The sequence below is a fragment of the Oncorhynchus nerka genome, linkage group LG13 (genome assembly GCF_034236695.1).
Source record: "Oncorhynchus nerka isolate Pitt River linkage group LG13, Oner_Uvic_2.0, whole genome shotgun sequence".
Taxonomy (NCBI): Eukaryota; Metazoa; Chordata; class Actinopteri; order Salmoniformes; family Salmonidae; genus Oncorhynchus; species Oncorhynchus nerka.
In genome coordinates this window covers 21,034,263-21,049,455 of record NC_088408.1, presented here as the reverse complement: position 1 = coordinate 21,049,455, position 15,193 = coordinate 21,034,263, and the positions used below count along the sequence as shown (strand labels likewise).

The 15,193-nt window shown below is 46.0% G+C and overlaps 1 protein-coding gene across 1 annotated transcript in view; it reads right to left on the bottom strand.

Annotated features, from left to right (window-relative positions):
* The window catches only part of LOC115140383 (MAM domain-containing glycosylphosphatidylinositol anchor protein 2-like), a 436,092-nt gene that overhangs the window by 103,052 nt on the left and 317,847 nt on the right, over positions 1-15,193 (bottom strand). Inside the window, exon 10 of the mRNA XM_065026245.1 lies at positions 3,422-3,691. Coding sequence (XP_064882317.1) covers positions 3,422-3,691 — 270 coding nt within the window. The remainder of the gene's footprint in view (positions 1-3,421; positions 3,692-15,193) is intronic.

The window sequence follows — 15,193 nt, the reverse complement described above, 5'->3', positions numbered from 1 at the left end:
GTTGTGTTGCTACAATGTTGTTGTTATGTTGTGTTGCTACAATGTTGTTGTTATGTTGTGTTGCTACAATGTTGTTGTTATGTTGTGTTGCTACCATGTGGTTGTTATGTTGCTACAATGTTGTTGTTATGTTGTGTTGCTACCATGTTGTTGTTATGTTGTGTTGCTACAATGTTGTTGTTATGTTGTGTTGCTACAATGTTGTTGTTATGTTGTGTTGCTACAATGTTGTTGTTATGTTGTGTTGCTACAATGTTGTTGTTATGTTGTGTTGCTACCATGTGGTTGTTATGTTGCTACCATGTTGTTGTTATGTTGTGTTGCTACCATGTTGTTGTTATGTTGTGTTGCTACCATGTGGTTGTTATGTTGCTACCATGTTGTTGTTATGTTGTGTTGCTACCATGTTGTTGTTATGTTGTGTTGCTACCATGCTGTGTTGTCATGTGTTGCTGCCTTGCTATGTTGTTGTCTTAGGTCTCTCTTTATGTAGCGTTGTGGTGTCTCTCTTGTTGTGATGTGTGTTTTGTCCCATATTTGTATTTAATTTACTTATATTTTTAATCCCAGCCCCCGTCCCTGCAGGGGGCCTTTTGGTAGGCCGTCATTGTAAATAAGAATTTGTTCTTAATTGAAAATGAATTGTAAAAACTTAAAGGTAAAAAATAATAAAAAGACTTGCCTAGTTAAATAAAGGTTAAATAAAACATATCTAACTAATGGAGCTGCCTTAGCTTTGGCAGCAGCCACATCCAGATGGTAGGAATCTTGAGCACTGGGATGGAGGGAGGGCTGGAAGGAGAGAGGGATGGAATAATGAAGGGAGAGAGGGATGGAGGGAGGGAGAGAGAGGGATGGAGGGAGGGAGGGAGAGAGGGATGGAGGGAGGGAGAGAGAGGGATGGAAGGAGAGAGGGATGGAAGAATGAAGGGAGAGAGGGATGGAGGGAGGGAGGGAGGGAGAGAGAGGGATGGAAGGAGAGAGGGATGGAAGAATGAAGGGAGAGAGGGATGGAGGGAGGGATGGAGAGAGAGGGATGGAAGGAGAGAGGGATGGAATAATGAAGGGAGAGAGGGATGGAGGGAGAGAGAGAGAGGGATGGAAGGAGAGAGGGATGGAATAATGAAGGGAGAGAGGGATGGAGGGAGGGAGAGAGAGGGATGGAAGGAGAGAGGGATGGAAGAATGAAGGGAGAGAGGGATGGAGGGAGGGAGAGAGAGGGATCGAAGGAGAGAGGGATGGAATAATGAAGGGAGAGAGGGATGGAGGGAGGGAGAGAGAGGGATGGAAGGAGAGAGGGATGGAAGAATGAAGGGAGAGAGGGATGGAAGGAGGGAGAGAGAGGGATGGAAGGAGAGAGGGATGGAAGAATGAAGGGAGAGAGGGATGGAGGGAGGGAGAGAGAGGGATGGAAGGAGAGAGGGATGGAAGAATGAAGGGAGAGAGGGATGGAGGGAGGGCTGGAAGGAGAGAGGGCTGGAAGAATGGAGGGAGAGAGGGATGGAGGGAGGGCTGGAAGGAGAGAGGGATGGAAGAATGAGCGAGAGAGGGATGGAGGGAGGGAGAGAGAGGGATGGAAGGAGAGAGGGATGGAAGAATGAAGGGAGAGAGGGATGGAGGGAGGGCTGGAAGGAGAGAGGGATGGAAGAATGGAGAGGGAGGGAGGAAGGGAGGGCTGGAAGGAGAGAGGGATGGAGGGAAGAGAGAGGATGGAGGGATGGAGGGAGGGCTGGAAGGAGAGGGGATGGAAGAATGGAGGGAGGGAGGGAGGGCTGGAAGAGAGGGCTGGAAGGAGAGAGGGATGGAAGAATGAAGGGAGAGAGGGATGGAAGAATGGAGGGAGAGAGAGGGAGGGAGGGTTGGAGGGATGGATAGAGTGAGGAGGGAGAGATAGAGGGAACAACCTGGGGATGTATAGATTGATCAAGGGAAGGAGGGATGAAGGGAGGGATGGATGGATAGAGAGGATGGATGGAGGGAGGGAGGGCTAGAGAAAAGGATGGGTGATGGATGGTAGGAATCTGTGAGAACTGGAATGGAGAGAAGGCTGTATAGATGATAGAGGGAGGGATGGAAGTAGAGAACAATGGAAAAAAGGAGGTGAGTGATAGCACGCGAGCCCCGCTGAGAAAAGCAAACGTCTGGAGGTGATTATCTCCTCTCCTCCCCCACTCTACCTGGTCTTCAGGGGCTGGACTGATATATGACACAAAGACCACTGACACTACCAAACAGAGGGAGGCAGAGAGAGAGAGAGAGACGCAGGACCCAGGCGAAGGTTTCCATCTCCCAGACCTCCCATTAGGAATGGAGAGGCTCGGGACTGAAGAGTATTTGTCACTTTGATCCTCAGCCACTTAAGCCACTGTCCCCTGGCACTGTCTATTTCACTCTCTCTCCTTTTCTCAATCTGTCTTTCTCTCTCCCTCCCTCTCTCTCCATCACACTCTTTCTCTCTCTCTCTTTCTCTCTCTCTCTGCCACTCCAAACTAATCTGTCCCTGTCATAAAACACAAGCGCTGTGTGTGAGTGATGACACGGTCACTGACTGCTCCTCCTGCTATTTTCAGGTGCTACACAACGAACACTGCAGCATGGCAATCTGACAATAAATAGCCAGAGGGGAATAACCATGCATTACCCAACAGATCTGTGTCCTGTCTGAAGGATCGGGTCCTTCCCGTATAGTTCGAGCTGTCATTAGTAATTTAGAGGCCTACGTCCCAAATTGCTCCCTATCCCCTATTTAGTGCACTTTTTTTTTTTTTTTTTACCAGGACCCATAGAAGTGCACTTCATAGGGAATAGGATGCCAATTGGGACATACCCTAGGGGATGTGTAAAGGTAGGCATTATGACTGACATTGATCTTATAGAAGACGTCTCTCGCATTCAAATTGGCAATCTGTATTATGCCCTGTCTCGCCCCCTCCTTCTCAATCAATTACCTCACGACACACGTACTGTAGCTACCTAGCCGTCTGACAGGCAAGTTTCAATTTGCTGCAGACATCATTCACATCATTCAGCCATCAAGAATACATCACTGGGAAGTTTAATTACCGTGATGGGGATGGGAAAATCTCACCCTGCTTCAGAACTCTGTTACAGAGAGGACACACAGCAGATGGGACACAAAATGGCTGCTCTGCTGCTTGTCAATCCAAGTGGGTGGGTTTAATTAACACATTGTGAGGGTGAAGATGATGTGAGTTATACCTCATAAAATGTGAAGTGCTTTGAGACCTAGAGAAAGAGCCAATATAAATTCTGTTCAGTATAATTAGCATTCTTATACTGGACAAGTAAAGCCAGAATACAGCGCTTATAAACGACATCGAGTGATTTCAGCAACTGGGAACAGAAAGTATCAAATCAAAATGTATTTTAAGGCATTTTAAAAACATCAAGTGTTCCTTACCTGTTACCAAGAAGGTACAGCGCCCGGCACCAGCCTCATTGATGATATCACAGGTGTACTCCCCCCAGCCCTCGCGGTTGAGGCTTTTGACGGTGTACTCCGTCTCATCGCTCTGGTCGAAGTGTCCAGCGTGTAGCAGGCGGTTCCCCAGCCGCCACTCGTAGCGCAGCACCCGGGAGGGGTGGGCACGCAGGACCCGGCAGTTCATGGCCACCGGCCGGCCAAGGCCCTGACGCATCTCCAACGAAACAGGCTCCACCGTTGGAGGGTCTGGGCGGGGAGGGGGGGAGGAATCAGTTAGACTAGGATAGAGTTAAGGTGACCCAGGAAGAAGCAGAGTCTCACAGAAAGAACAAGAGGGAGCGAAACAGAGCGAGATAAAGAGCAAGGTATTCTTATTAAAAAAATATTTCACTGTGGGAGGGTCTTTGACGGGTTAAGAAGAAACACCAGGGTTGGAAGGTGCAGTACCATCTCTCATTTTATCGTCAAGACTCTTTGGGAGGGACACAGAGAGATGGATAGGAAGCGGAGACACTGGAGAAGCAACTCAGAGTTAGAACAGCGAACTGGAAGAGCCATAGAGAGGGGATGAAGTATCTAGTGTCATTTACTCAGCTCACTGTGGGACGCTATAGGAAGGAGATTGCTTAGAGGAAAGCTATTTCTTCACAAGGGAGTGCTCTACTCTAGTACTCTAAAGCACATTTCCAGACCCAATGATGGAGGGTCTGTGAAGGATAGAGGAAGAGATGTGAGAGAAAGTGAAAAAGAGAGAAAGAGAGAGAGAGAGAGAGAGAGAGAGAGAGAGAGAGAGAGAGAGAGAGAGAGAGAGAGAGAGAGAGAGGAGGAAAAAGGTAAAGCGTGGACTGTGTTTTATTTCAGTTGAAAGCACAGTTCATGTCAACTAATGAGATTTTGTAGTTGACACAATTAGGGTATCAAAAAACACTTAGTAAACCAGCTGATGATAATTATAATACAGGAGAGTCGAAGGATGAGAAACCAAGAATCAACAAATGACAAATGACAAAAGACTGATGAAATTAATACACATCGGTGGGGAATCAATTAATAAACCAATGTTTGAAACAAAATCAGTCATGCTCTGAATCTGGTGACGGAGATCCAGGATGACAAACTGCATCTGAATAATTTCCAAAACTGAGAAATTAATATAAACTCATTAATAAGCTTTTTCTGAATGGGACAAGCTGTGTCCCTTTCACCAGACCTGGGAATAATTCACCCAGACACGTCAATGCAAGGTCAGGGCCTGACTCAGCCCATATGGCCCTGTAGGTATAATCATCAGGAAAGGTGTGTGTGGGAGGGAGGTGTGTATGTATGTATGTATGTATGTATGTATGTATGTATGTATGTATGTATGTATGTATGTATGTGTGTGTGTGTGTTTGAGAGAGAGAGAGAGAGAGAGAGAGAGAGAGAGAGAGAGAGAGAGAGAGAGAGAGAGAGAGAGAGAGAGAGTGTGTTTGTGCATGTAAAGATATTCATTTGTGTGGGAGGTGTTGTTAGCAATCATGAGTGAGGTTATGACTAACTATCTCTCCTAAGGATGCTCTCACTTGACAATCTTCACAATCTCTATACAGATGTTTGACATGTGTCACAGTGGGGGTTTAAAACAACACCAACACAAGAGAGAGAGAGGCGAGAAGAAGATAATTACATACAAGAGGCTTAATAGGCCAGAATCAGCATATGCCTCAGTGTGTGTGTGTAGCATGTGCACTGGGCCAGAGTTAAGAGGAAGGGAGAGCTGAAACAGCAACATGACCAAAGAAGATGCTAATCCAAAAGGCCATTTTATTTGCTTGCCCCCAAGTCCTGGGCCCAGATTCACAAAACAATTATTACGCAAAACTTAAGAAGCTTATTGAGAAAAAAAAAGAAGTTCATAGGTGCAATTCCTTAAAAATATCTTAAGATTTAATGATCTTTGCTTAACTGTCGTAACAATGGCGCCGGAGAAGAAGGCTGACGTTTTACGTGTCCCCAACCAAATGTGTTTTTTTGTTTGTTTATTTGCATTGTTTGTAACTTATTTTTAAAATGATTTTGTACATAATGTTGCCGCCACCGTCTCTTATGACCAAAAATAACTTGTGGACATCAGGACTGCAGTTACTCAACATGGACTGGCAGAATCCTTCTTTTCCTTTAACGAGTCTGACGAGCCCAACGAGAATGATATACTGCGTCTCGAGAACAGGCCCAGATCCCTGTGATTTGCTTGAAGAGTTGGCGGAAAAAAAGGGGCCAGAGGGCGGGCTGCCGTCTGAGAATTCGTTGGCAATCGAATAAACCCCCACTTCCTTCCATTCAGTCTTTGGAGAATAAAATCGATGACCTAGCTGGAAGATTAAACTACCAACGAGTCATTCAAAACTGTAATATCTTATTCTTCACGGAGTCGTGGCTGAACGACGACACAATCAACATACAGCTGGCTGGTTATCCGCTGTATCGACAGGATCGAACAGCTGCATCTGGTGAGACAAGGGTCGGCGGACTTTATATTTTTGTAAATAAAATCTAGTGCACGATATCTAAGGAAGTCTCGAGTTATTGCTCGCCTGAGGTAGAGTATCTCATGATAAGCTGTAGACCACACTATCTACCTAGAGAGTTTTCATCTGTATTTTTCGTAGCTGTTTACATAACACAACAGACTGAGACTGGCACTAAGACAGCATTGAATGAGTTGTATTCTGCCATAAGCAAACAAGAAAACGCTTACCCACAGGCGGCTCACCAAGTAGCCGGGGACTTTAATGCACGGAAACTTAAATTCGTTGTACCAAATTTCTATCAGCATGTTAAATGTGCAACCAGAGGGAAAAAACTCTGGAACACCTTTACTCCACACACAGATGCATATAAAGCTCTCACTCGCCCTCCATTTGGCAAATCTGACCATAATTATATCCTCCAGATTCCTGCTTACAAGAAAAAATGAACGCAGGAAGCACCTGTGACTAGATCAATAAAAAAGTGGTCAGAAAAGCAGATGCTAAGCTACAGGACTGTTTTGCTAGCACAGACTGGAATATGTTCCTGGATTCCTCCGATGACTTCGTCCCCATAGTGAACGTACGTACATACCCCAACCAGAAGCCATGGATTACAGGCAACAGCCACACTGAGCTAAAGCCTAGATCTGCTTCTATCAAGGAGCAGGACTCTAACCCGGGAGCTTATAAGAAATCCTGCTATGCCCTCCAACAAACCGTCAAACAGGCAAAGCATCAATACAGGACTAAGATCGAATCGTACTATACCGGCTCTGACGCTGGACAGATGTGTCAGGGCTTGCAAACCATTACAGACTACAAAGGGAAGAACAGCCACCAGCTGCCCAATGACATGAGCTACCAGACAAGTTAAACTACTTCTATGATCGCTTCGAGTCAAATAACACTGAAACATGCATGAGCGCATCAGTTGTTCAGGAAGACTGTGTGATCACTCTCTCCGCAGCCGATGTGAGTAAGACCTTTAAACAGGTCAACATTCACAAGGCCACAGGGCCAGACAGATTACCAGGAACGTGTACTGTGAGCATGCACTGACTAACTGGCAAGTGTCTTCACTGACATTTTCAACCTCTCCCTGTCCGAGTCTGTAATACCAACATGTTTTAAGCAGACCACCATAGTGCCTGTGCCCAAGAACACTAAGGTAACCTGCCTAAATGACTACCGATCCGTAGAACACACGTCTGTACAGGCTGACAACACCATTATCCCAGAAACCCTAGACCCACTCCAATTTGCGTACCGCTCCAACAGATCCACAGATGATGCAATCTCTAATGCACTCCAAACTGCCCTTTCCCACATGGACAAAAGGAACACCTATGTGAGAATGCTATTAATTGACTACAGCCCAGCGTTCAACACCATAGCACCCTCAAAACTCCTCATTAAGCTAAGGCCCTAAACACCTCCCTCTGCAACTGGATCCTGGACTTCCTGATGGGCCACCGGCCAGGTGATAAGGGTAGGTAACAACCCATCCGCCACGCTGATCCTCAACACAGGGGCCCCTCAGTGGTGTGTGCTCAGTCCCCTCCTGTACTCCCTGTTCACTCATGACTGTATGGTCAGGCACGACTCCATCACCATCATTAAGTTTGCCGATGACACAACATTGAATCTGTATCAGTACCCCCCTGTATATAGTCCCACTATGCTTATTTTACTGCTGATCTTTAATTGCTTGCTACTTTTGTTTCTTATTCTTATCCATATTTTTTTTAAACTGCATTGTTGGTTAGGGGCTCGTAAGTAAGTATTTCACTAAGGTCTACACCTGTTGTATTAGGCGCATGTGACTAATGCAATTTGGTTTTAAGTCTATAGTTAAGGGGAAAATAGCAGTTAAGAAGAAATGTCTTCTTAATTAAGAAGGTTTTGTGAATCTGGGCCCTGTCCTCAACCTCTCATCACCACGGTTTTAATGAATAACTTACTGTATATGAGAAATTAAAGTGAGCTAGACTCACTTCCTGCTAAGTATGAATGTGAACAGAATAATAAATGAACAGAAAAATAAATAAAAAATCATGTATTGTAATTTGTAGGTTTTGTAATGTAAAAGAGTTGAGCAGAATCTGTAGTCTGGTGTTACACGTGGTGTGTGTGTGTGTGTGTGTGTGTGTGTGTGTGTGTGTGTGTGTGTGTGTGTGTATGTGTTCGTGTGTGTTATGTGTCCTCTCTGAAAGGCAGCTAATAATCTCAGCTCAAATAAAAACAGCAAACCGCTCCTCCCTCAAACGAAGTAGGCCTGTGCTTGTACTAACACAGTCTTAAAGGATTGACTCTGAACCGGATCTCCACTTATTACATTCAAATTGTAGTCTTGTGTACAATGGCTGCAAATCAGGTCCTATGCTCCACAGCTTCCTGAGTAGCACTACACCAAATTGCGCTAAGTGCTGTTCTATTTCGCTCAGGAGGACAAATGAATAGGAAGCCATGGCAAATAGAATGAAAACAGTAAGGGTTTCTCCATACGTAAGGGAACATCTTTTAAACATGGGCTCTGCGCCCTCATCCCTACAGTAGTTCTCCAGTGGAACAGCTGCGTGACGAGGTTGAAGTGGTATAGAGGATCTCTGATAACCCCTGAGTGGGAGCATGCTACTACTACTACTGCTGCCGCTGCTGCTGCAGTTTGTTGTGTGCTGTATGTAGCAGTAAGGGCAGGTGGTGGGGTCGTGAGGGTGCTGGTTTGCTGTAATGTCGCAGGTTTGGTGGAGAGAGTGTGTGTTTGTTTGGTGTGCATGTGTGTGTGTGTATTTGTGTTTTTTTTTTTCACCTTTATTTAACCAGGTAGGCTAGTTGAGAACAAGTTCTCATTTGCAACTGTGACCTGGCCAAGATAAAGCATAGCAGTGTGAACAGACAACACAGAGTTACACATGGAGTAAACAATTAACAAGTCAATAATACAGTAGAAAAAAGGAGAGTCTATATACATTGTGTGCAAAAGGCATGAGGAGATAGGCGAATAATTACAATTTTGCAGATTAACACTGGAGTGATAGATGATCAGATGGTCATGTACAGGTAGAGATATTGGTGTGCAAAAGAGCAGAAAAGTAAATAAATAAAAACAGTATGGGGATGAGGTAGGTAAAAATGGGTGGGCTATTTACCGATAGACTATGTACAGCGGCAGCGATCGGTTAGCTGCTCAGATAGCAGATGTTTGAAGTTGGTGAGGGAGATAAAAGTCTCCAACTTCAGCGATTTTTGCAATTCGTTCCAGTCACAGGCAGCAGAGAACTGGAACGAAAGGCGGCCAAATGAGGTGTTGGCTTTAGGGATGATCAGTGAGATACACCTGCTGGAGCGCGTGTTACGGGTGGGTGTTGCCATCGTGACCAGTGAACTGAGATAAGGCGGAGCTTTACCGAGCATGGACTTGTAGATGACCTGGAGCCAGTGGGTCTGGCGACGAATATGTAGCGAGGGCCAGCCGACTAGAGCATACAGGTCGCAGTGGTGGGTGGTATAAGGTGCTTTAGTGACAAAACGGATGGCACTGTGATAAACTGCATCCAATTTGCTGAGTAGAGTGTTGGAAGCAATTTTGTAGATGACATCGCCGAAGTCGAGGATCGGTAGGATAGTCAGTTTTACTAGGGTAAGTTTGGCGGTGTGAGTGAAGGAGGCTTTGTTGCGGAATAGAAAGCCGACTCTAGATTTGATTTTCGATTGGAGATGTTTGATATGAGTCTGGAAGGAGAGTTTACAGTCTAGCCAGACACCTAGGTACTTCATATTCAAGGTGCAGGCAGCGAACGGTTGAAAAGCATGCATTTGGTTTTACTAGCGTTTAAGAGCAGTTGGAGGCCACAGAAGGAGTGTTGTATGGCATTGAAGCTCGTTTGGAGGTTAGATAGCACAGTGTCCAAGGATGGGCCGGAAGTATATAGAATGGTGTCGTCTGCGTAGAGTCGGCCCGAGAATTGAACCCTGTGGCACCCCCATAGAGACTGCCAGAGGACCGGACAGCATGGCCTCCGATTTGACACACTGAACTCTGTCTGCAAAGTAGTTGGTGAACCAGGCAAGGTAGTCATCAGAAAAACCGAGGCTACTGAGTCTGCCGATAAGAATATGGTGATTGACAGAGTCGAAAGCCTTGGCAAGGTCGATGAAGACGGCTGCACAGTACTGTCTTTTATCGATGGCGGTTATGATATCGTTTAGTACCTTGAGCGTGGCTGAGGTGCACCCGTGACCGGCTCGGAAACCAGATTGCACAGCGGAGAAGGTACGGTGGGATTCGAGATGGTCAGTGACCTGTTCGTTGACTTGGCTTTCGAAGACCTTAGATAGGCAGGGCAGGATGGATATAGGTCTGTAACAGTTTGGGTCCAGGGTGTCTCCCCCTTTGAAGAGGAGGATGACTGCGGCAGCTTTCCAATCCTTGGGGATCTCAGACGATATGAAAGAGAGGTTGAACAGGCTGGTAATAGGGGTTGCGACAATGGCGGCGGATAGTTTCAGAAATAGAGGGTCCAGATTGTCAAGCCCAGCTGATTTGTACGGGTCCAGGTTTTGCAGCTCTTTCAGAACATCTGCTATCTGGATTTGGGTAAAGGAGAACCTGGAGAGGCTTGGGCGAGTAGCTGCGGCGGGGACGGAGCTGTTGGCCGAGGTTGGAGTAGCCAGGCGGAAGGCATGGCCAGCCTTTGAGAAATGCTTGTTCAAGTTTTCGATAATCATGGATTTATCGGTGGTGACCGTGTTACCTAGCCTCAGTGCAGTGGGCAGCTGGGAGGAGGTGCTCTTGTTCTCCATGGACTTAACAGTGTCCCAGAACTTTTTGGAGTTGGAGCTACAGGATGCAAATTTCTGCCTGAAGAAGCTGGCCTTAGCTTTCCTGACTGACTGCGTGTATTGGTTCCTGACTTCCCTGAACAGTTGCATATCGCGGGGACTATTCGATGCTATTGCAGTCCGCCACAGGATGTTTTTGTGCTGGTCGAGGGCAGTCAGGTCTGGAGTGAACCAAGGGCTATATCTGTTCTTAGTTCTGCATTTTTTTAACGGAGCATGCTTATCTAAAATGGTGAGGAAGTTACTTTTAAAGAATGACCAGGTATCCTCAACTGATGGGATGAGGTCAATGTTCTTCCAGGATACCCGGGCCAGGTCGTTTAGAAAGGCCTGCTCACAGAAGTGTTTTAGGGAGCGTTTGACAGTGATGAGGGGTGGTCGTTTGACTTGGCTCCGTAGCGGATACAGGCAATGAGGCAGTGATCGCTGAGATCCTGGTTGAAGATAGCGGAGGTGGATTTGGAGGGCCAGTTGGTCAGGATGACATCTATGAGGGTGCCCTTGTTTACAGATTTAGGGTTGTACCTGGTGGGTTCCTTGATGATTTGTGTGAGATTGAGGGCATCTAGCTTAGATTGTAGGACTGCCGGGGTGTTAAGCATATCCCAGTTTAGGTCACCTAACAGAACAAACTCTGAAGCTAGATGGGGGGCGATCAATTCACAAATGGTGTCCAGGGCACAGCTGGGAGCTGAGGGGGGTCGGTAGCAGGCGGCAACAGTGAGAGACTTATTTCTGGAGAGATTCATTTTTAAATTAGAAGTTCGAACTGTTTGGGCATAGACCTGGAAAGTATGACATTACTTTGCAGGCTATCTCTGCAGTAGACTACAACTCCTCCCCCTTTGGTGGTTCTATCTTGACGGAAAATGTTATAGTTGGGTATGGAAATCTCAGAATTTTTGGTGGCCTTCCTGAGCCAGGATTCAGACACGGCAAGGACATCAGGGTTAGCAGAGTGTGCTAAAGCAGTGAGTAAAACAAACTTAGGGAGGAGGCTTCTGATGTTGACATGCATGAAACCAAGGCTTTTTCGATCACAGAAGTCAACAAATGAGGGTGCCTGGGGACATGCAGGGCCTGGGTTTACCTCCACATCACCCGCGGAACAGAGGAGGAGTAGTATACAAGGCATATTGACATTTGAGAGAGACATACAGCGAGGCATACAGTAATCACAGGTGTTGAATTGGGAGAGCTAGCTAAACAGTAGGTGAGACAACAACAGCTAATCAGCTAGCACAACAACAGCAGGTAAAATGGCGTTGACTAGGCAGGGAGGGTCGGATTACCTACACACAGAGCCTGAGTGCGGCTGGGGCCGACAGATAAAACATAAACAAGCAGAATGGAGTACCGTGATTAATGGACAGTCCAGCATGCATCAGCTATGTAGCCAAGTGATCAGTGTCCAGGGGGCAGCGGTGGATGGGACTGGCGAGTATTATCCAGGTAAAAAAAACTGTCTGGCTGTGCAGAAGGTAAAGCCGCTAGCAGTGGCTAACAATGACTAAATAGCTTGTAGCTAGTTCTTGAATGTGTTCTAAAAATTTAAAATAATAGCGATTCCGTATCACATTGGGTGAGGCAGGTTACCGGAAGGTATAATCGAATTAAAAATCGAAAAGAGATTGAAAGTAAATATGGGTCCAGTGAGTGGTTGGGCTGGCTGGGGACGCGGCGATTCAGACAGTTAGCAGGCCTGTGCTAACAAGCTAACAGTTAGTAGGCCGGGGCTGAGCAAGGTAGCAGTTAGCGGACCGGGGCTAAACAAGCTAGCAGTTAGCAGGCCGAATTAGCAAGCAAGCAGATAGCAAGGGCTAGAAAGTTAGTCTTTGGGGGACGTTGCGATGGGGTGAGTCTGTTTATGCCTCTTCATGCCGTGACATCGATTGACCGGTCGTGGGTCCGGATATTGTAGCCCAAGAGTATGCTTCGGTGGTAGCACAGGAGCTCTGGCCGGGCTAGCTTCAAGCTAAGTGGATGGAAACGCTAGCTAGGAGTAATCATCCGGGGTTGCGGTTAGCTAGTTAGCTAATTGTGAAGATCCAGCTGAAAATGTTCCATTTGCGGTGGGAATCCGGGGATAAAAAAAAAAAACTAATAATAGGTCCGTTATGCTCTGGTTAGAGTTGCGTTGTTCGAACTGGCGAGAGCTTTCCGAGCTAAAGGTTAGCTGATGACCAGTTAGCTGATGACCGCTAGCAATGGTTTGCTGGTAGTTAGCTGGCTAGCTTCAGTTGAGGGGTTCCGGATCCGAAGTAAATATAAGTACTTTAGAAAAAAAGCAGATCCGCGCTACATTGGGTGAGGCGGGTTGCAGGAGAATATTTCGAAGTTGAGGTTTAGCAAAATGTTTTCAAAGATATGCAAAGAAAAATATGTTAAAAAAACTATATATACAAGGGACAAGACGTCCGACTGCTACGCCATCCTGGATATTGTGTGTGTGTGTGTGTGTTTGTTTGGTGTATGTGTGTGTGTGTGTGTGTGTGTGTGTGTGTGTGTGTGTGTTTGTGTGTGGACCTCAGGAGTGATCCATCATCAGTGTGTGTGATAGCAATGTGTGTGTGTATGATTACAACAGTAAGGAGCACAGAGGGCCTTTCCCCAGGCTCAGACACACTCAGATCTGGGAAGGAAGGGGACACAGAGCTGCAAAGATAACAGTAGCTTAATTTACCTACTCTACCATAGAGGTGATTCTAAAGGATTGACAGACTCCGTATAGCTGCTGTCTGTGTGTGTGTGTGTGTGTGTGTGTGTGTGTGTGTGTGTGTGTGTGTGTGTGTGTGTGTGTGTGTGTGTGTGTGTGTGTGTATCCATGTTGTCAGGGACACTGAATGTCACAGGTTCAGCGAAAAGCTTGGCATTCAGGTGTCATTTGACTTGACTCAGACTTCTGATACATCCATCAGGGAGCCTCATAAATAAAGTAGATGCAAACACACTGCTTGAGACCACTTTGTTGTTTGTGTGTGTGTGTTTGTGTGTGTTTGTGTGTGCTTATCCATGTGGTATGGTGTTAGGCAGACTCCATTCCCTTTGTGTGGTCGGGTTCAAGGTTCACCAGTTCTTCCCATGTGGCACAGGCAACAGCCTATTCTTGCTCTTTCTCCTTCCCTTCCTCTCCTTTCTCTGCCTCTCCATCTCCTTGTCTGCTCTCCCCCTCTCTCTGTCTCACTCTGTCCTTCTCTCTTCGTTTCCAACACACCACAGCCACCTTGGTACAGCACAGATTTATAATGTCTATTCCTCACAGTTCCATACCGTACCCTACAGTTCCATACCGTACCATACAGTTCCATACAGTTCCATACATTTCCTTCCCGTACCATACAGTTCCATACCATACCATATAGTTCCATACAGTTACATACCGTACCATACTGTTCCATACAGTTCCATTCCGTACCATACAGTTCCATACCATACCATACAGTTCCATACAGTTCCATACAGTTCCATACCGTACCATACAGTTCCATACAGTTCCACCCTGTACCATACAGTTCCATTACGTACCATACAGTTCCATACCATACCATACAGTTCCATACCGTACCATACAGTTACATACCATACCCTACAGTTCCATACAGTTACATACCATACAGTGCCATACCATACCATACAGTTCCATACCGTACCATACAGTTCCATACAGTTCCATACCGTACCATACAGTTCCATACCATATCATACAGTTCCATACCGTTCCATACAGTTACATACCGTACCCTACAGTTCCATACAGTTCCATACCATACCATACAGTTCCATACCATACCATACAGTTCCATACCATACCATACAGTTCCATACCGTACCATACAGTTACAATCCGTACCATACAGTTCCATACCGTACCATACAGTGCCATATCGTACCATACAGTGCCATATCGTACCATACAGTTCCATACCATACCATACAGTTCTATACCATACCATACAGTTCCATACCGTACCATACAGTTCCATACCGTACCATACAGTTCCATACCATACCATACCATACAGTTCCATACAGTTCCATACCGTACAATACAGTTCCATACCGTACCATACAGTTACATACCGTTCCATACCGTACCATACAGTTCCACACCATACCATACAGTTCCATACCGTACCATACAGTTCCATACCGTACCATACAGTTCCATACCATACCATACCATACAGTTCCATACAGTTCCATACCGTACAATACAGTTCCATACCGTACCATACAGTTACATACCGTTCCATACCGTACCATACAGTTCCATACCATACCATACAGTTCCATACCGTACCATACAGTTACATACCGTACCATACAGTTCCATACAGTTCCACACCGTACCATACAGTTCCATAGCATACCATACAGTTCCATACCGTTCCATACA